This window comes from Loxodonta africana, chromosome 16 (genome assembly GCF_030014295.1).
Source record: "Loxodonta africana isolate mLoxAfr1 chromosome 16, mLoxAfr1.hap2, whole genome shotgun sequence".
NCBI classification, from domain to species: Eukaryota; Metazoa; Chordata; class Mammalia; order Proboscidea; family Elephantidae; genus Loxodonta; species Loxodonta africana.
The window spans coordinates 8,526,716-8,549,486 of NC_087357.1; the positions used below are offsets into that span (position 1 = coordinate 8,526,716).

The 22,771-nt window shown below is 42.9% G+C and overlaps 1 protein-coding gene across 3 annotated transcripts in view; it reads right to left on the bottom strand.

Annotated features, from left to right (window-relative positions):
* Positions 1 to 22,771, bottom strand: part of DOCK1 (dedicator of cytokinesis 1) — a 542,476-nt gene that overhangs the window by 58,381 nt on the left and 461,324 nt on the right. For all 3 annotated transcript variants that reach the window (XM_064269186.1, XM_064269185.1, XM_064269187.1), the window contains exons 34-38: positions 21,727 to 21,812; positions 21,381 to 21,537; positions 14,759 to 14,799; positions 12,888 to 12,978; positions 8,831 to 8,950 (exon numbers count right to left, since the gene is read on the bottom strand). In XM_064269186.1, coding sequence (XP_064125256.1) covers positions 8,831 to 8,950; positions 12,888 to 12,978; positions 14,759 to 14,799; positions 21,381 to 21,537; positions 21,727 to 21,812 — 495 coding nt within the window. The remainder of the gene's footprint in view (positions 1 to 8,830; positions 8,951 to 12,887; positions 12,979 to 14,758; positions 14,800 to 21,380; positions 21,538 to 21,726; positions 21,813 to 22,771) is intronic.

The following is a 22,771-nucleotide window of genomic DNA, read 5'->3' on the forward strand; positions in this document are numbered from 1 at the left end:
AAGTATATCAAGCAAACAATAAGCAAAAAAGAAGAGGAGTAGCAATATTAATTTCTGACAAAATAGACTTTAGACTTAAATCCACCACAAAGGATAAAGAAGGACACTATATAATGATAAAAGGGACAATTGATCAGGAAGACATAACCATATTAAATATTTATGCATCCAATGACAGGGCTGCAAGATACATAAATCAAATTTTAACAGAATTGAAAAGCGAGATAGATACCTCCACAATTATAGTAGGAGACTTCAACACACCACTTTCGGAGAAGGACAGGACATCCAGTAAGAAGCTCAACAGAGACACGGAAGATCTAATTACAACAATCAACCAACTTGACCTCATTGACTTATACAGAACTCTCCACCCAACTGCTGCAAAGTATACTTTTTTTTCTAGCGCACATGGAACATTCTCTAGAATAGACCACATATTAGGTCATAAAACAAACCTTTGCAGAGTCCAAAACATCGAAATATTACAAAGCATCTTCTCAGATCACAAGGCAATAAAACTAGAGATCAATAACAGAAAAACTAGGGAAAAGAAATCAAATACTTGGAAAATGAACAACACCCTTCTGAAAAAAGACTGGGTTATAGAAGATATTAAGGAGGGAATAAGGAAATTCATAGAAAGCAATGAGAATGAAAATACTTCCTATCAAAACCTCTGGGACACAGCAAAAGCAGTGCTCAGAGGCCAATTTATATCAATAAATGCACACATACAAAAAGAAGAAAGAGCCAAAATCAGAGAACTGTCCCTACAACTTGAACAAATAGAATCTGAGCAACAAAAGAATCCATCAGGCACCAGAAGAAAACAAATAATAAAAATTAAAGCTGAACTAAATGAATTAGAGAACAGAAGAACAATTGAAAGAATTAACAAAGCCAAAAGCTGGTTCTTTGAAAAAATTAACAAAATTGATAAACCATTGGCTAGACTGACTAAAGAAATACAGGAAAGGAAACAAATAACCCGAATAAGAAATGAGAAGGACCACATCACAACAGAACCAAATGAAATTAAAAGAATCATTTCAGATTATTATGAAAAATTGTACTCTAACAAATTTGAAAACCTAGAAGAAATGGATGAATTCCTGGAAAAACACTACCTACCTAAACTAACACATTCAGAAGTAGAACAACTAAATAGACCCATAAAAAAGAGATTGAAACGGTAATCAAAAAACTCCCAACAAAAAAAAGCCCTGGCCCGGACGGCTTCACTGCAGAGTTCTACCAAACTTTCAGAGAAGAGTTAACACCACTACTACTAAAGGTATTCCAAAGCATAGAAAATGACGGAATACTACCCAACTCATTCTATGAAGCCACCATCTCCCTGATACCAAAACCAGGTAAAGACATCACAAAAAAAGAAAATTATAGACCTATATCCCTCATGAACATTGATGCAAAAATCCTCAACAAAATTCTAGCCAATAGAATCCAACAACACATCAAAAAAATAATTCACCCTGATCAAGTGGGATTTATACCAGGTATGCAAGGCTGGTTTAATATCAGAAAAACCATTAATGTAATCCACCACATAAATAAAACAAAAGACAAAAACCACATGATCTTATCGATTGATGCAGAAAAGGCATTTGACAAAGTCCAACACCCATTTATGATAAAAACTCTTACCAAAATAGGAATTGAAGGAAAATTCCTCAACATAATAAAGGGCATCTATGCAAAGCCAACAGCCAATATCACTCTAAATGGAGAGAACCGGAAAGCATTTCCCTTGAGAACGGGAACCAGACAAGGATGCCCTTTATCACCGCTCTTATTCAACATCGTGTTGGAAGTCTTAGCCGGGGCAATTAGGCTAGACAAAGAAATAAAAGGTATCCGGATTGGCAAGGATGAAGTAAAGTTATCACTATTTGCAGATGACATGATTATATACACAGAAAACCCTAAGGAATCCTCCAGAAAACTACTGAAACTAATAGAAGAGTTTGGCAGAGTCTCAGGTTATAAAATAAACATACAAAAATCACTTGGATTCCTCTACATCAACAAAAAGAACACCGAAGAGGAAATAACCAAATCAATACCATTCACAGTAGCCCCCAAGAAGATAAGATACTTAGGAATAAATCTTACCAAGGATGTAAAAGACCTATACAAAGAAAACTACAAAGCTCTACTACAAGAAATTCAAAAGGACATACTTAAGTGGAAAAACATACCTTGCTCATGGATAGGAAGACTTAACATAGTAAAAATGTCTATTCTACCAAAAGCCATCTATACATTTAACGCACTTCCGATCCAAATTCCAATGTCATATTTTAAGGGGATAGAGAAACAAATCACCAATTTCATATGGAAGGGAAAGAACCCCCGGATAAGCAAAGCACTACTGAAAAAGAAGAAGAAAGTGGGAGGCCTCACCTTACCTGACTTCAGAACCTATTATACAGCCACAGTAGTCCAAACAGCCTGGTACTGGTACAACAACAGGCACATAGACCAATGGAACAGAATTGAGAACCCAGACATAGATCCATCCACATATGAGCAGCTGATATTTGACAAAGGACCAGTGTCAATTAACTGGGGAAAAGATAGCCTTTTTAACAAATGGTGCTGGCATAACTGGATATCCCTTTGCAAAAAAATGAAACAGGGCCCATACCTCACACCATGCACAAAAACTAACTCCAAGTGGATCAAAGACCTAAACATAAAGACTAAAACGATAAAGATCATGGAAGAAAAAGTTGGGACAACCCTAGGAGCCCTAATACAAGGTATAAACAGAATACAAAACATTACCAAAAATGATGAAGAGAAACCCGATAACTGGGAGCTCCTAAAAATCAAACACCTATGCTCATCTAAAGACTTCACCAAAAGAGTAAAAAGACCACCTACAGACTGGGAAAGAATTTTCAGCTATGACATCTCCGACCAGCGCCTGATCTCTAAAATCTACATGATTCTGTCAAAACTCAACCACAAAAAGACAAACAACCCAATCAAGAAGTGGGCAAAGGATATGAACACACATTTCACTAAAGAAGATATTCAGGCAGCCAACAGATACATGAGAAAATGCTCTCGATCATTAGCCATTAGAGAAATGCAAATTAAAACTATGATGAGATTCTATCTCACACCAGCAAGGCTGGCATTAATCCAAAAAACACAAAATAATAAATGTTGGAGAGGCTGCGGAGAGATTGGAACTCTCATACACTGCTGGTGGGAATGTAAAATGGTACAACCACTTTGGAAATCTATCTGGCGTTATCTTAAACAGTTAGAAATAGAACTACCATAAAAAAAAAACTACCATACAACCCAGAAATCCCACTCCTAGGAATATACCCTAGAGATACAAGAGCCTTCATACAAACAGATACATGCACACCCATGTTTATTGCAGCTCTGTTTACAACAGCGAAAAGTTGGAAGCAACCAAGGTGTCTATCAACGGATGAATGGGTAAATAAATTGTGGTATATTCACACAATGGAATACTACGCATCGATAAAGAACAGTGACGAATCTCTGAAACATTTCATAACATGGAGGAACCTGGAAGGCATTATGCTGAGCGAAATTAGTCAGAGGCAAAAGGACAAATATTGTATAAGACCACTATTATAAGATCTTGAGAAATAGTAAACCTAAGAAGAACACATACTTTTGTGGTTACAAGGGGGGGAGGGAGGGAGGGTGGGAGAGGGTTTTTTATTGATTAATCAGTAGATAAGAACTGCTTTAGGTGAAGGGAAAGACAACACTCAATACATGGAAGGTCAGCTCAATCGGACTGGACCAAAAGCAAGGAAGTTTCCAGGATAAAATGAATGCTTCAAAGGTCAGCGGAGCAAGGGCGGGGGTCTGGGGAACATGGTTTGCGGGGACTTCTAAGTCAATTGGCAAAATAATTCTATTATGAAATCATTCTGCATCCCACTTTGAAATGTGGCGTCTGGGGTCTTAAATGCTAACAAGCGGCCATCTAAGATGCAGCAATTGGTCTCAACCCACCTGGAGCAAAGGAAAATGAAGAACACCAAGCCCACACGGCAACTAAGAGCCCAAGAGACAGAAAGGGCCACATGAACCAGAGACCTACATCATCCTGAGACCAGAAGAACTAGTTGGTGCCCGGCCACAATCGATGACTGCCCTGACAGGGAGCACAGCAGAGGACCCCTGAGGGAGCAGGAGATCAGTGGGATGCAGACCCCAAATTCTCATAAAAAGACCAAACTTAATGGTCTGACTGAGACTGAAGGAACCCCGGCGGCCATGCTCCCCAGACCTTCAGTTGACACAGGACAGGAACCATCCCTGAAGACAACTCATCAGAAATGAAAGGGACTGGTCAGCGGGTGGGAGAGAGACGCTGATGAAGAGTGAGCTAATTATATCAGGTGGACACTTGAGATTGTGTTGGCAACTCTGGTCTGGAGGGGGGATGGTAGGATAGAGAGAGAGGGAAGCAGGCAAAATTGTCAAGAAAGGAGAGACTGAAAGGGCTGACTCAAGAGGGGGAGAGTAAGTGGGAGTAGGGAGTGAGATGTATGTAAACTTATATGTGACAGACTGATTGGATTTGTAAACGTTCACTTGAAGCTTAATAAAAGTTATTTAAAAAAAAAATAATAAAAAAAATAAATCTCTCTGTATTGCCACCAACATAGATATATGATGTTGTTAGCTGCTGTCGAGTCGGCCCCTGGCCCATGGTGACCCCATGCACAACGGGATAAAATGCTGTCCAGTCCTGTAGCATTCTCAGGATCGGTTGTGGATTGGACCAATATACATACTGGTTCTGTTTCTCTGGAGAACCCTGAGACACTATATCAGTCTAAAGCAGTGGGTTAGTTCTGGGATATATAAGCTTCCCACATAAAACCAAAACCCACTGCCATAGAGTCGAGGTTTCCAAAGCTGTATATCTTTACCAAAGCAGATTGCCACACATCCTTCTCCCACAGTTCTCCACATAGTAAGTATATGATGAAATTCCTTTAATTACATAAGGAAATGGGCCACAAGAGGGTGGCCTCTATCAATGCAGCCACAGCTGTCATAGGTTTGCCAGATTGAAGCAACATTTGGTTTCAATTTCATAATTTCGTGGTCCCCAGTAATCACTGATCTTGAAGTTCAACTGTGGAATTAAGTCCCTCTGCCCTAACACATTTTTTAAAATTTATTTATTTTGTTGTTGTTGCAAAGGTATACAGCAAAACATACACCAATTCAACAGCTTCTATGTGTTCGATTCAGTGACATTGATTACATCCTTCAAGATGTGCAACCGTTCTCACCCTCCTTTTCTGAGTTGTTCTTCCCCCATTGACATAAACTCTAAGGTTCCTATCTCATCTTACAAGTTGCTGTTGTCGGTTTGATCCCATACAGATAGATCTTACAAGAGCACGATGCTCAAGGCAGACCTTTTTTACTAATTAACCTTAACTCCTGTTTGGTTTTAGAGGTTTTTCGGAATAAGAATTACGATGCTTTTCCCTAAAATGAAATAGATGTAAAATCAAACCGAAGAAACCTTTGTGATTGAACACTCCACATGCTGTGGGGAAACAGGCAGACTCGAGCTGGTGAGGTGCGTGCCATCAGTGGAATAAGTTCCATCAACGCCAGAGGCTCCCCGTGCGCCTGTCTGCCTGCTCACACACTCAGTGTGCAGCTGAAATCATCTGACCGGGGACGGGTATGTTTAGCAGACACCCAGGATGGAGACAAGAAGTGTACTCTTGCAAGAATCTGCCTTGGTCTGACCTACGACCTCTGTGGTAGACACAGAACTGAAATCAAGTCAGCATCAGATTCACGAAAGAGACATGCCCGGCACTCCATCAGAGCAAGTGACCCTAAGACCCGGCACATGGCAGAAGTGATGCATCAGTATCTGCACCAGCCAGGGGCTGGGAGGGCTGGGAGTCATAGCATCATGCAGGCTCCTCAGCCCTTTCAGAGGCTCAGGTCTGGGTCAGGACCCAAGACTGACCCAAATGAAACAAATATGCCTAATGTAAAGAACTTTGGGAACTACCTGAATGATGGCAGGTGTTATGGGTTGAACTGTGTCCCCCAAAACACATGTGTTGAAGTCCTAACCCCCAGCAATGGTGAATGTGACCTTGTTGGAAATAGGGTCTTTGAAGATGTTATCCATTAATGTAAGGTCATACTTGAGTAGGGTGGGTCCTAATGGCATCTGAATGGTGTCCTATAGAAGAGACACAGAGACAGACACAGAGGGAAGCTGGAGGTGAGATCGGAGTGATGCATCTACAAGTCAAGGAATGCCAAGGACTGCCAGGACCACCAGGAGCTGGAAGAGACAAGGAAGGATCTTCCCCTATAGACTTCAGAGGGCGCGGCCTTGCCAATGCCTTGCTTTCAGGCTTCTAGCCTCCAGAACTGTGAGAGAATACATTCCATGGTCAATAAATGTTGGCCTCTAAATTCATAGAGCTTACCACCTAGTAGAGGGACACACTAAAGAAAGAAACAAGCAGATCAAATAGCAAATGGTGGGAAGTACTATAAAAAAAAGAAGAGAATGGGGGACTGGAGAAGAGGGGGTACATGAGCTGAGACTGAAGGAAGGAGCCAGGGGAGAGAGCCGCAAAAGCTTCTGGGTAAGGCAGGAGTCGGGGCTGGTCCATTTGACAGCCCACAGAAGCAGAGTAGCTGGAATATGAGAGCTGAAGAAAAGCCTGGGGGTGAGATGTGGTCGGAGAGGCCCCGGGGACCAGACCTTTGTCAGGCCATGCTGGCACCAGAAGACTCCAGCAATGACCACCCCAAGGCAGCAGCCAGCCTCCAACCCCCTTACCAAGCTGTAACCTGACCCGACGCATGCCAGTAAAATATCATTGGTCCTTAAACTAGCCCAAGCCAGATTTGGCCCGCCCTAAATGTGCAGAAGGGCCAGGTGTGACTGTTAGTTGACTTAAACAGAAGATGCAGCAACCGGTGGAATAAATCAGAAGAAAAATCACCACCCGGACCCTATTCCGAAGTGAGAGGTCCGACAAGTACCACGTCACCTCCCGTTTCCTGGCTGCCTTCTAGAATTTCCCCTTTCCAGTATACCTGCACGGCTGCCATCTTCCTGCCCAAGTCACATATAAGCCCTGCTTCCCCGTAGGTAGGTGAGGTGGATCTGAGGAAGTTCCTCCTGGCTCTTGCTCTGGCACTGCAATAAAGTTACTTTCTCTTTCTCAAAGACTACCCAGTGTAAACCCAGTGCCATCAAGTAGACTGGTGTCCAGATAATTGGCAAGTCTGAACTGACCGGACAAGGACTCACCTTCCTGGGTTCAGTAACAAAGTTGTGCATTTCTTCAGCCCCTGATGACCTCTGGCCCTTGGGCTTTCCAGGCCTTTCTGGGGTCCCCTTCTCAGGTTCTACCCACCCCACAGCACCTGCTCTCCCTTCTCTGGGGCAGGGACGGCTGACTTCGCTCCATTACTTTAGCAGTTTGCAGGGAAGATTCCCCCGGCTGAGCAAATAAACACTTGGTAACTGGCCTTAATCACGAAAGCGCCTCACTTCTAGGAGGACATATATTTTGTACCACTGTAGGACTTGGTATCATCCAGGGAACATTCCCAATTCTTATTTCCAGGGGCCGGCTGGCCACAAGATGCCGTGAGGAGCTGGGATTTCTTTTTCCCAAGACAAGGGCAACTGGAACAGATAAAACTCACAGTCTTTCACTCCAAACCTAAGGAGGCCCCAGGCCCTGTGACCACAGGGACTCTGCTAACAGGCACTTTTCCCCAAAAGGTCTGGCTCATGTCCCCAGGCACAGGAAGCGATGGCCACCTCCCCTGCCTGGGCTAGGTACTGCCATGGAATCCCTTGGCTCACTCCTCTCAAACCAGGGCTTGGAACTGGTTTATTCCTGGTTTGAACCCCTGCTGAGAATTTGCATTTCTAACAGGCCACAGGGGATGCTAATGTTGCTGGTTAGGGACCAGTTCGGACAGCCACTAGCAGAGCAGTGGTTTCAAAATTTATTATGCATAAGACACACATAGGGATCTCCTGAAAGTGTAGATTGGGGGGGGGTGGCGGTGGGGGGGGGTGGGGGTGGGGATGGAAATGCAAATTCTCAGCAAGGGTTTGAACCTGAATGAACCGGTTGGAAGCCCTGTCTCAAAGTGAAATACAAAGCACGTGATTGAGATAAGAATCCTGACGCAGACACAGGTGGAGCTCCAAAGTCACTTGGGTGGCAGTTTTTAAGAATCCGCGGAGCCGAGGCAGCCCCTTTATCACGCGACTGCCCGTCGGAACCCAAGGCCGACAGTGGTGAGCTCTGGAACTGGCTGATTAAAATGATGGCCGCCTTCCTCTTAGTAAAAGGCAAATGAATATCTAATTTTGCATAAGGCAACTAATCCAGAAGCTGGCAAGGGGGAGCCATATCTGTCCTACTGTTGAATCAATTTTTCGGTGACAGTGGAAAAATGGAAAGAAATATGTGCTCAGAAATACCTCTGACCAGGAGCCTGGGCTTGGTGCTCCCTAGCAAAAGGACTACAAAAGTCCCTGTGCTTTTTCAGTCCCTGCTTTCAGCAAAGCACCATAAAAGGGCTATTGATTTCTTTTTCAAACTGTTCTACTTTTAAATGTGAGCTGGAGGACCATGCATAAAACATCGCAATGCAGAATTTTTAACAAATTTCTAGCCCCACAAACATCAGGTGTTACACCATTGAGTCTATGGTACTGTAGGTCGGTGGACAGAGAGAGGGAAACAGAAGAAAGTGGCGTTATTGTTGTTTTTACCTTGCCTTTGTCAAAGTAGTGGATAATCTCCTGGTACAGCAGCTCCTTCAGCTGTCCCTGCGTCGTCGCCTGGTAGCCATCCCGCTGGGTGAGGTGGGCAGCACACACATCCTCCGACCACTGAGGCAAAAGCAAAGCACGAGTGGTGCTGAGGTGAGCGTGTCCAGTGATGGGTTTGCCTACCCTGGCGTTCAGACTGCAGTGTGCACTCCACAGCGGATGCACGTGTGTGAGCCGCAGCCCCAGGCACACAGAGCTGCTGTCATCAGGGTGGCGGGTGCCAGAACCTCTGTATGGAGGGCCCAAGAGGAATTAAAGACAAGCCTGGTCCTGATTCCCACAGAGGGAAACCCAGCGGACTCTGGACAGCACAGACGGTCACCTGGCTGGGAATGTGCCTCAAATTCTGGGACAGATTATGAACTGGGTGATCTGTGACTGTCTTGGTTCTGTGTTGCTCAATGTCTGGATGAAGGGCAAAGAAGGTACATGGATCACGTTTAGAAGTCATAAAGAAAGGAACTAGTAGGATATCAAGCTTCTCAAAGGCAGGGAGCTGTCTTTGTACCAGCAGCCCTAACCACAGCGCCTGGCACAGAGTTGGGGTTCAGTAAGCGTTTGGGGATATGTCAGTGGAGTTGTATGAACTGAAGACAGAGTGAGGTTTCGGGAAGCTGGGCAGACATGCCAAGGTGAAGGCAAGTTCATTTGACAGAAAAAATATACAAAGTCTTGAGTTAGACTCAGCCAATCAATGGCTATAAGTATAGTGTTCAATGCAATTGAACAACTATTTGGTGGGTACCTACTATATGCCAGACACTAGGTCCAAGATCAAAGACCTTCAGGGACTCCAGAGAGAGTGCTATTACAGAACAGAGTATAAGGGTAGGCAATACCACCGCAAAACAGACTTCATAGGCGTCTAAGGCCAGGGGCCTGATTTCAGATGGGGATGCCTAAGGAGGTTTGCTGGAAGAAAAAATGAGAATGGGCTTGCTTGTCAGACAGACTTGGGAGAAGCAGCTGGACCTGACTAAGTTTTAAGACAGGATAGTGAGGGTGCTACAGAGAAAGCAAGTCGGCCCCAGGCTGCCTGGACCACAGCAGGGTCTCTAGACAAGGATGGGGGTGAAGAGGGACACCCCACTAGACTCAGACAGAGCTGGTCACGCCACATCTGGAGCAACAGGACCAGCGGTGGTGCCACATCTTAGGGAGAAAATGACAAATGGGAGGAGTCAGACGAGGTGAAAAACCTGCAACAATGGGATATAGGGCAGAGGGCCTGGCACGCTGAGTGGGGGCCAAGGGAGGGGGAATTTGGCAAGGCCTCTGTATCAGGCTTGCTCTCTCAGCTACCCTCACCATTTGCCTGACCCCAGAAGGGCCTCAGGTACCTCTCATTCCCAGGGCTCCAAGGAACAGGGTGCAAAGCATGTGGCCAGAATAACTTCCTACTTCAGAAAAGCCAGGTAGAGGTAAGAGGCCTGTAATGAGCCTGCAGTGTTTCTCACCTTATATTGGACCTGCCTAGCTCACCCCAAGTGGAAGGGACAATTTTGGAGTTTTCACAACGTAGCTAGATTTTTTACTGGGGAGGGAATACAAGTAAAATTATAGATAATTCTGAAATTTTACTAGAATAAAATAATTAAGAACAAGAAAGCTCAGAATTCAAATGACTTTCTTGGATTTTAAAATCACCACTAATTCTTGGTTCTTTTAAATACTGAACGGGGAAGCCAAACTCCCCCATGGCGTCCACTCCAACATGGAGATCCCACTTACTGATCTCTGAGCTAAAAGCTGAGGCTTTTATTGCTCTCATTGTTCTGACAAAATCTCCGTCACCAGAAAAGAGGGTTCTATTTGAGGATTCTTAATTAAAGACCTAGAATATATTTGTCAGATTGCAGAAAGAATTTTCACAACAATACAAATCATGTTCTTTAGTTAGTCCGTTAACAAGTGTGAACTCACATTTATAGCAGTATCAAAACATATTTAGGAAAAACCTCAAGACATTATGGTGTAAAAGCTATGGAGAGAGGCCGTGAAGCATTTCCCATTTAACTAGAAAATGCAGAGCCCCAGTGAAAAAGACAATGCAGTTGGGCCTACTGATTTGGATTGTGAAACAAACCATCATGGGGTTTGTGACAAACCCATCTGCACTCCACAAATCCAATGATTAAACAAATGATATATTTACACATATATGTTTTGTGTACACAGGCACACATAAAATTTTACATGCTATGGGAGAGAGCAAGAGCATAAGAGTGAGCAAGCAGTTTGTCAACCCTATTTTAATTTCCCTGGCATAAAAGCCATATCTGCACATTTACAAAAATACCTGTTACTGAAATTTGGGTTTCTAGCAAATGAAGGCTGTCGGAATTCACAGCGTGACGGCTGGTGTCAGAAGCACCAACAGAAATCTCTAGCTTCATAAGTTATATGCCTTTGGAGAGAGCTTTCTACGGTGAGAGGTCGAAGGGGTCTCCACGTAGCCAGCCTCGAAAGGACTACTGACCAGGCATCAAGATTTAGCTGAGCCTTCTCTATTTTCCCTGTTATGGGCTCCTTTGTTTCCAGGGAGAGGTAAACTTCCATTTCCAAATATCTCAAGTGCAGCCTACCTTTGCGTCACAGACACCATGGGAAATTTCAGGATCAGGCCAGAGCCTGAAATATTCTTACCAGAAGTTCATTCCCTAACACAGTGTACTCCTTAACTTTTCTCATCACCCAATAAACCTCTTGCCATTGAGTCGATTCTGACTCATGGCGATGCCATTTGTATCGGAGTAGAACTGTGCTCCGTAGGGGTTTCAGTGGCTGATTCTTTGCAAGTGGATGACCAGGCCTTTCTTCAGAGGCACCTATCTCTAGGTCAACTTAAACTCCAGCATTTTGGTTAGCAGCCGAGCACGTTAACTGTTTGTACCACCCAGGGACTCCTACCACCCAATTGCTGTTATTTGGTGCTGTTAGCTGCCGTTGAGTTGGCTCCGACTCCTAGTGACCTCAAATATGAGTTGTCCGGTCCTGCACCATCTTCAGGACAGGGCATTGCTTAATGCCTGTTTTAATGTAATTTTATCTGGTTTTCTTTTCATTTAGTGTTTTGGGTGCTGGTTTGGATTTGGGAACATGATTTCTTGAATGAGCAGTCTTTATGTAGGTTTGGTCAACTAAATGTGATTCTCATAACTGTTCTAGTTTATCCAGTTCCAATTTTGTCAATTTGTTTTAAGAATATCTTGAGAGAGAGAATCCAAGGACTTGTCAAAGTTCCAAAATTTAAAACTACAGATTATGTAGCAATTCCTCTATCCACCCACATATTGATCCATCCATCCATCCATCCGTCCACCCACCCACCCACCCACATATCCACCCATCCACCCACCCACCCACCAACTCATATCCATCTATCCAGTTACTGAAAGGCCAGTCTGTATGACTAACCATGCTGGCACTAGACGTGGAGAAGAGCATGAATATGTCACTGACAACGTAAAGCCAGTGACTAAAGCCATCTGCTTAACGAAGGAGCCCCTGGGAGCTGAGAGTGGTCATGCCAGACCCGGGCTCAGGAGCAACACTGTCCAGGAGGATCAGGCAGAGAACACCAAGAGGAGGTCTCAAGGGGAACCGATGGAGAAATAGTTGGGATCTGGTCCCTACTAAGGTAATTAGGGATATGCCTCATCCTATCTCTTAGCCACTCCACCATCAAAACTCTTTATTGCTGTCAGTTCGCAACATTACTAAGATCCGGGTGGCATGAACACAGGAATAGCAGTCTAACTTGCTGCGGGCTGACAGCTCCATGATTGGTGTTTACGACGCTTACCGGCAGCCGGCTGTGACATCTTGTTAAACCTGCATTCGGAAGGGCTGAGTCTATAATCAAAGTGCTTCCTAAATGCTTTTGTTTACGTCACTGCACTTAGTCAACATCCGTAAAGTCAGTTGTAGGTATACTAAGATTTGTTATGGAAAAGTGAAAATTTAAATAATCAAAGTGCATGATAATCCTAGTTACCTTAAGGAGCTTTGCGTGCAGAAGCAAGGTGTAAGCGGCTTCCGTGTAGTTATCACACTCTTTGTGCAGGTCACACAACTTGTACAAATACCTGAGAGGATAAAATAGAGGTAAGTGCTTAAGCTGTCACAAAATAATTTGTGTTAAGGATTGCGAGAGCTAGTCTACCTTCAGTGGTAAATCACAGCTATATGTTGTTTTTTGCAATGTTCATAATTCATAATGCCTCGAAAATGCGCGGTGCAGAAAGCACTTGGAAAAATCAACAACGGTAATATACGATAATGATTTAAAAAAAAAATTTAACTCCTCTATTTTCAGGAAAAAAATGAAGCTGATGCAAAAAGGAAGAATTTTACTCCAAGTTTCCTCATTCCTTCTCATCTTTTCCAGGTTTTTCCTCAAGAACTTGAAATAAGATTGCACAATGTTTGTGATTTCCTATATTTCTATTGCATCCAACTGCAAACAAAAATAATCCATATGTACACTTAAAGATGGCAAATTTTCTGTTACAGAGATTTTACTACAATAACATTTTTTTTAGAAATACAACGGAACACACACCACAAAAAACCCCATAAGAATAAAGAATTCCAACGATCACAGAGAATGTGATCAAAGGAATTTCTCTGTCATGAAGAAATAAAGCAACCTATTTTTTGGATGAAAGAAGTCAAATGATTGTTCCTCAGATGTTTCTTAAATTGATATGGCATTTTTGAAAGGTGAAAGTAAAAAAATCTTAGAAATGAAAAAGAAAATTAGAAAATTACTTTTCATGTAATAAACACATCATTAAAAACCAATGCCATGTGGGCATATTCTTCTCCTATTCTTCAAAGTGGTCCTCTTGCTAAATGCTTGACACTTGATCCCAGGAATGACTAAGGAAGGGAGGGGCTCAATCATAGCCCATCGCCCAAGAGAAAGAGGCAAGTGAGGGAGTAAAATCCAGCCGGGAATACAAAAGATGTTTCTTGTAACGTCAGAGAAGGACACAAAAAACATAGCAATATGGTGTCAGCTCAAGTAACAGTAGACTGAACAATTATATGTTGCCCATTTGTAGTAAACACCACTCGTCTGTCAGTACTGTGGTGGCTTGCACACTGTTGTGATGCTGGAAACTATCCCACTGGTATTTCAAATACCAGCAGGTCACCCATGGTGGACAGGTTTCAGCATAGCTTCCAAACTAAGAGAGACTAGGAAGAAAGGCCTGGAGATCTACTTTTGAGAATTAGCCAAGGAAAACCTTATGGGTCACAGCAGAATACTGTCCAACTCGCTTGCTTTGGGCATGTCATCGGTAGGGATCAATCGCTGGAGGAGGACATTATGTTCGGTGAAGTAGAGGGCAAGGGAGACCCTCAGTGAGATGGACTGGAACAACAGCCACAAGAATGGACTTGAACCTGGTGTCGATTGTAAGGATGATGCAGGACAAGAAAATGTTTTGTTCTGTTGTACATAAGGTCACCATGAGTCGGAGTCGACTCGATGGCACTGTTTCTGGTAAGAGTTTCAAAAAGTGGAATTCTCGTTTGATCTTGTGGTTTACTGTGAAACATTGAAATGTGTAGTGCTGCCTTTTTTTCTCCCCCAAAGGGGACATGCGAGTTGGTCAGGAGGTACACAGGCTTGTGAAGTAATCATTAAGGTTTATGCTTCTGAGTTGGCCAACAGTAGACCCCTACCCTCCAAATCTCTGCATCTGTGTGGACAAAAGGGCTGAGGATAGATCTGGGAGCCCCACCACACTCATGTACAGGAGTCACAATTTTCAACACAATAAGCCCTCGTGGTTACAAAACAGCAATTATACTAAAGATGCAGACAGCGCAGACAAGCAAGATGGTGACACGTACCTGATATACATTTCTTCTCTCTCAATTTCTTTGTAGAAGTTCTGAAAAATCAAACCACAGTGCTGTTTGAGAACCCTGTTCCACAAAAGGCGCCACGTACACGTTAAAAACACATGGTTCTTCAGCTCAAGTCACACACATTGAAATGGGCCCAGCTCTTTGGATTAGACCCATAAATTCACATAAAATGCAAAGCCTTTTTTTGCCTTTTACTTTCTTTGCTATTCTGATTGTTAAATGTCCTATACTTTGAAAATTATCCTGACTTAAAAAAACACAGAAAATAAGAAATGTTGGCAAGGATGTGTGGAAATTAGAACCCTTATCCATTGCTGGTGGGAATGCACAATGGTACAGCCTTTGTGGAAAACAGTGTGGCAGTTCCTCAAAAAACTAAAAATAGAACTACATGTGACCCAGCAATTCCACTCCTAGGTCTTTACCCCAAAGACTTGAAAGCAGAGACTCAAAAAGAGACTTGTACACCAATATTCATTGCAGCACTATTCACAATAGCCAAAAGGTGGAACAACCTAAATGCCTACCAATAGATGAATGGATAAACAAAATGTGGCACATACATACAATGGAATACTACTTAGCCAGCAGACCAAATGAAGTCTTGATACATGCTACAGCATGGAGGGAGCCTGAGGACATTATATTGAGGGAAATAGGCCAATCACCAAAGGACAAATATTGCTGGCACTTTGAAAGCAGGTTGTGCATACACACTGACAGAAAGGGCTATTTCTACATATTCCTGTAACGTATCTCCGATCGGAGCATACACATTTCAATCACAATAACATTTCTTAATGTGAAAATTTCTGCAAACACTTTAAAATCTCTATCATACATGAGGCCCCAGAAAGGTACAGAGAGGCCACTTGACAAGTGACTGAGGCATGGAAACATCACAGCCACTTTCAATGTGAAATTTAACACCTGAAAATCCAAGTAAGAACTCTAGAATCTGAGGTAACTAGCGAATATCACCATTATGAAGATGTACACTTATTCAGTAAGATAAAGTGAGCGGGCTAATTTCATCAGGAAAAAAGGCTTTGTTTCCAAGCTTGACCTCCCTGAAAAGAAATGGTATGTTAAGTGTAGAGTGTAAGGAGGGGACATGTTTAGAAAAAGGCACCCAGATCTTCATATCTGGCTGCATCTGAGACACGAACGCCCTCCACTTCATTTGACACGGCTTGGTAATGAGCTGATTCTCAGCCAACAACCCAGAGCAACACAGAAAAGAGGATCTATCAAAGGCAGGGGCTGGAGCCTTCATCTTCAACTCTCACTTGCCAGCATTTACAAGGTACTATTTCTTACCAGCCCCCTTTGTGCTCTTATTTTTAATCCTTTCCTAAGCTTTTGATCATGCTTCTTGACAATTTCACAAGGGGGATGACGTGGGACCTTCATCCCTTTCTCTAAGGTAGGGAAATGCCTTCTATTTCCTGCCTGTGCTGAGTTCTGTTCCCCTTCCGGGGACTTCAAAACCTCGCTAGAACTGAGGCATGCTCTCAGGCTCCGATGCTATATAAAACCTTTGCGTTTCTTACTGTCTTAGTCATCTAGTGCTGCCATAACAGAAATACCACAAGTGGATGGCTTTAACAAAAAGAAATTAATTTTCTCACAGTCCAAATTCACAGTGTTGGCTCCAGGGGAAGGCTTTCTCTCTCTGTTGGGTCTAGAGGAAGGTCCTTGTCCCCAGTCTTCCCCTGGTTGAGGCAATTCTCAGGTGCAGGGACCCCGTGTCCAAAGGATGCGCTCTGCTTCTGGTGCTGCTTTCTTGGTGGTATGAGGTCCCCAACTCTCTGCTTGCTTCCCTTTCCTTTTATCTCTTGACAGATAAAAGGTGGTGCAGACCACCCCAGGGAAACTCCCTCCACACTGGGTCAGGGAGGTGACTTGAGTAAGGGGGGTGTTACAATCCCACCCTAATCCTCTTAACATAAAACAACAGTCACAAAATGGAGAACAACCACACAATACTGGGAATCATGGCCTAACCAAGTTCATACACACATTTTGGGGGGACATAATTCAATCCATGACACTTACATAAAAGTTCACGCTGCTCTTGCTCTCCATCCTGGGCTCTGTAGCAGCATTTCCGCAGCCACACCCCCCACCACCGCCGGTGTGTCTCTTGAGTTCCCTCCACACCAGGACAGACGTCAATGCTGGGCTTGAAGCACCCCCAGGAACCCACTGGGACCAGTCCCCCAACTCAGATCCACTGCTTAGATTCTGACCTTTCAGAACTTATATATTTACATTTTTTTTTAATTCTGTACATATTAATGACTAAAATATACACAAAGATTTTTGGAATTCGGGTCCTAGACTGGCTTTTAGCCTTGTAAAGGGGCCATAATAAGAATAACTTAATATCTCTAAAAAACTCTACCAGTCTTAGAGGCAGCCTGTGTTGATAATTGCATAGAACTAAATGATATACAACAAGGTTATCAACTGATAATTAAAGATTGCTTGATTAGGAGTTGGTAATGAAATTCTTGTTAAAAAATTACAAATGTGAATTCTGTCCATTTGGGACCCAGGAGTTAATATACGACATGTAGACATGCTTGCAGGGATAGGTTAAGGGAATATAAGTTGCCAGGCTTTGTGACTGCCCAGGCCTCTTATTTATTTTAATATTTTATTGTATTTTTGGTAAAAGTATACACAGGAAAACAGGTTCCCATTCAACAATTTCTACACATAATATTCAGTGACACTGGTTACTTTTTCAGTTTGTGTCAACATTCTCATTAATTTGGTCTCACTGACCCCCAAACTTCTTATTTGTGCTTTAGAGTAACTGTTGTCTATTTGGTCTCATATGCATAAATTTTAAAAAAAGCACAGTTCTCAAGGTGGACTTCTTTACTTGTTGAACTTATCTGCTATTTAGTTAAAAGGTGACTTCAGGACATAGTTTCTGTTCAAGGTTTAAAAAGTGTCTCAGGACAATAGTTTCAGGGATTCCTCCAGTGTCAATGGGTCCAGTAAGTCTGGATTCTAAGAATTTAAAGTTCTGTTCCATGTTTTTCTCCCTTTCTATCAGGATCTGTCTATTGTGTCCCTGGACAGAACATTTGGTAGTGGCAGCCGGGCACTATCTAGTTCTTCTGTTTGGTCACAAGGCAGAGGAGGCTGTATGTAGTTCATGGAGAAAATTTGCCGTATATTCCAGTTACTTCTCTGATTCTTGGATTTTCTTCATTCTCTTTTGCTCCAGAGGAAGAGAGACCAACAGTTGTATCTTAGATGGCCACTATTTTATTTTTTAAGTGCAAGAAAGATTGGGACATTAATGAGCCCACACAACTTAGAATGTTCCACTTCTGTTTTTATAAAGGCAAACCTAGCACTGGTTCTAAAGGGAACTTGGCAAATGGACTTTAAGGGGCATGAACGAATTCTATGTCCTTCATTTTATTTTATTTTTAGGGTTTCAGGAAGATTTTTGTTTAGTGATAAATTGGATACATTTTATATATCTCTACTATTTTCTTTCATAAACAAGTACCAGGAGAAAAGATAAAAATGATCAGGAGGCTCTCTCTCTGTGTAGATATATGTATATACATCTAAATTATAGAGATATATATATATATAAAATTTATATACAAAACATATATATATATATATACATACAACTTTATTATAAGTATATCTGTACATGACTAATTGTGAGCAGGGCAGTTAGTATGCAGAGATAGGACACATATCTGTAAAACTGCAGTTTTCTTGTTTCCCTTTAATCCCTAGCTCTGTTTTATTTTTAAGATAAAAGAATTACGACAGGAGGTTGGATCCACACTATCATCCCCAGGAAATGGTTAAGAATAGAATGCCTGGATCTGCATGGAATGACTCAGGCTGTCCTAATTAGAAGGAAGTTAATAACGTCAGATAATCTCAGAAATCCTGGGTGTATTTCCTAGTTAAAACCTAGCTCATGCTGACAGCGGTAAAAATAGGTAGGGCCTCAGTCAGGCTCTGTATGAAAAAGGAACATATGCTAACACTGGGAACCATGAGAGTGGATTTCATTTCAAGAGTTTGTTTCCTGGCCTTGGACTGTGGTATGACGGCACATCCAGAGCAGGCCGCCACGTCTCCACCAGGCTCGTGTCCTCGTGAGCATATGAGATCCTGCTTCAAATACCCAAAAACCCACTGCTGCTGAGAGTCGACTCCGACTCATAGCGACCCTACAGGACAGAGTAGAACTGCCCCATACAGTTTCCAAAGAGTGCCTGGTGGATTCAAACTGCTGACCTTTTGGTTAGCAGCCGTAGCTCTTAACCACTATGCCACCAGGATAAGTGGCCTCAAAATCAAAGTTGGAAACCTAATAAACTTAATAATTCTTCATTCTGAACATCAGTTTGCCTCAGTCTTTACCATAAGGATCGAATGGAACATTATAAAATTATGTCCACAGTAAGGAATTATTTTGGAAAGGTTTCCATTTCTATCCCACAGAAAAACACCAATTTCTATTTCATGTCAACCACACTGACACAACAAAATACTCTGGACAGAGGCAAGAATGCAAGAGGGCAACGAAGGTTCATTGCTGTGTACAAGATCAAGTCTGGCTTACCTGGGGCATAGCTCATCACACCTGTGCTACTCAGTCAATCTACAGGTGAAGGTAAAGACAAATTCAGCCAGTGGGTCAAGTCTCAAGGACAGACTCCAGAAACCAGCAATTTTTACAGCTGCCCAAGACCCTTATGATGTACACATAAATGTCTTCAGATTTTTAAGGAAAAGAAAACTTGTTACAGGACATATTTATTGTTAGAACAGGTTGTCCGGCCATAGATGAAGGAGCTGAGATTGCTCGCAATCTTTCAGCTTCGACGTTCCCATGCCAAAGCACAGACTGATACTAAAACGAATGGAAAGTAAACATAGCCCCTTTCGTCTTTTTAATCCCATTGTCTTCAGTGGCCTTCTAAAGAATGAATGACCTGTCACATTCCTCCTGGCAGAAACGTCCATTTCAGTGAGTGAAAAGTACCTACATGTTCACACTAATGATGGATCTGTATGAGGGGGCTGAAGTATCCACGTGTTATCTAAAGATCATTTGGCGATGACTGATGGTCCAGAGGCCAACAGTTGGTTGGGAAGAGAAAAGGTAGGTGAAGGAAACAGAGTAGGAGCAGTGTCTTCCTCCGTGCTCCCTCTCCCAAGGCAGGAGAAGTTGAGGAAAAGGGCCAGGAGTCTGTCCTTCTGAATCCTGCTGGAGCAGGAGAGATCTGAAGCCTGATGGGGGAGTTGTGTGGATTCTGGGACCCATGACGTTTGCCAACCACTGGAGCTGAGCATCCTCATTAGGCTTCCTCCAAGCTCATTTGTCCTGAACCATTTCCTGGATGTGCATCAGTGGGGCCTACCTACTTCAGGAAGGGGGAGGCTCACGGAACCCACCCATATCCCAATGACAAGCAGGTGCTTAAGAGATCCGAGGGATGGCAGCAGCCAAGTTCACCCGAGCCATCGCTCTCAATACTGCCATGAGAAAGTACCACAAACATGGTGGCTTGAAATAACAGAAGTTTATTCTCTCACAATTCTAGAAACTAGAAGTCTGAAATCAAGGTGTTGGCAGGGCTGCACTCCCTCTGAAGGCTCCAGGAGATATCTTTTCTTGCCTCTTCCAGCTTCTGGTAGCCCGAGCTGTTCTTGGGCTTGTGGCTGTATCACTTCAATCTCTGCCTCCATCCTCACATGACCTTCTCATCTGTGTCTGTGTCTTCTCCTCTTCTATGTCTTTACAGGGACACATGTCATTAGATTTAGGATCCAATTAGGAATCCAGGATGATCACATCACAAGAGCTTAATTACATCTGCAAAGATCTGCTTTATAAATAAGGTCACATTCACAGGTTCCTCAGATTAGGGCATGGACTATCTTTTAGAGGGCTACCATTCAACCCACTAGATGCCATGTTTATAAATCCCCAAATAACAAAACACTTAAGAACTGTGACCAATGCTGATGCTACCCTGGTTACAAAATGAGATGGCTCGTCATTCTTAACAACAGGAAGAACCATGAGGAAACATCCGGAAGAACCAAGGGGAAACATCCAGAAGAACATAGGGAAATATCCAAAAGAACCATGGAGAAATATCTAGATTAACCATGAGGAAACATCCAGAGGGTAGGTATGTACAACCTGTGCAGAGTGGGAATGCAACCTACCCATTGCTGTTGAGTTGATTCTGACTCATAGCGACCTTATAGTGACCCTATAGGACAGGGCGAACTGCCCCACAGGGTTTCCAAGGCTGTAAATTTTTTACTAAAGCAGACTGCCACATCTTTCTCCCATGGAGCAGCTGGTGGGTTCAAACTGTCAACCTTTTGGTTAGCAGTGGAGCACTTTACCACTGCACCACCAAGGCAATCAGTTCTTCATTATCTCTTCCTGCGGACAGATGGGGAAACAAGCAAAAGAAGCTGCATTTGGCCATGGGAAGCTCAGTGGCCGTCTGTCCCAAGGCTCTTGAACGTCTTGGTTCAGTTTCTGGCTTGCTGTGAAGATCGGAAATTTAATTAACGTTCCACTCACCAGCACATTGACAGTACAGCTCATGCGATTTTCTTTGTTCTCATCATGCATGATGGTTCTATAATCCAAAAGTCTTTCCATCAGACGCACAACAAGTTTTACAAAAGTTTCTCCTGTTTTGGCGAGGTATTTATGCTTCCTGCAGTGCTCCAAGAGGCTGGAAAAATAATTAGACACACCTTGTTAATTACACTCAGAAAAAGAAACTTGACAGAGGTGCAATTTAAAATATTTTTTCCATTATTAACACATTTTAATTATTTCTGGGCTACAAAGTTCATTGTCGTCTGATTACAGTCTCTCTGCCTATATTCTGAGGTAAATCCCACTGTTAATCAACACTTACATTTTATCAAATAGCACTTTGTACTGTTCATCCCCTCTGCCTCCTTCCACTTCATGATCCAGTTTGGTGATGATCTCATTTTCAAACTATAATTAAACAGAGGAAGCGTAAATAACCAGCATGGCGGAGATTTCATTTTATAAACTGAGTGTCGACAGTACATAAATTAGCGAAAGTCCGTCATCAGACAGTCACCCATTACCTTTGAAGCCCAATTTCATTTAAGAACCCCAGAGATTTCTGCTGACCTCCATGGGGAATCTTTCATTTCCCTTCCCTGGTTAATAGGGCCAAAACAGGTATATTCTGATAGCAGGATCAAGAAACACAGAAAGAACAACAAGAAAACCTTAGGAAACAAAATCAAGGAGCAACTCAAAAAACATCTTGAGCTTCATTTCAAAGAACAGGAAACATCTATACTAGCTGGTTGGTTCATGGAAAGGAACAGATGGCTTTTAACTTGCCAGCAAAGAGTTCTCTGCAATCTGAAAACATCTGAAGGCCGCTTCATGCCATTTCTTGGTGGGTCCTAGTAAAATATCTCACTCTGGCTGAGAAAGTATTATTAAAAATGAGTGGGAAAATGTCTCTGGAGTGGGTTGAACTGTCCCCCCAAAATATAGGTCCATGTTGAAACCTCGGGTACCTGCAAATGGGGCCCCATTTGGAAATAGAGTCTTTCCAGATGTAATTAACGGAAGAATCTCAAGATGAAACCATTCTGGATTATCTGGGTGGACCCTAAATCCAATGACAAGTGTCCTTATAAGAGACACCAGAGAAGACACAGATGCAGAGGAGGCCATGTGAAGGCAGAATGCAGAGATTGGAGTGATGCATCCACGAGCCAAGGAATGCCTGGAGCTGCCCCAAATTGGAAGAGGCCAGGAAAAATCTTCCCATACAGCCTCCAGGAGGAACATGGTTCTACCGGCCCTTAGATTTCAGACTTTGGGTCTCCAGACTTAAGAGAGTATATTCTGTTGTTGCGGGCCACCATATCTGTGGTGCTCTGCAACAACAGCCCCAGGGACGTGATAGT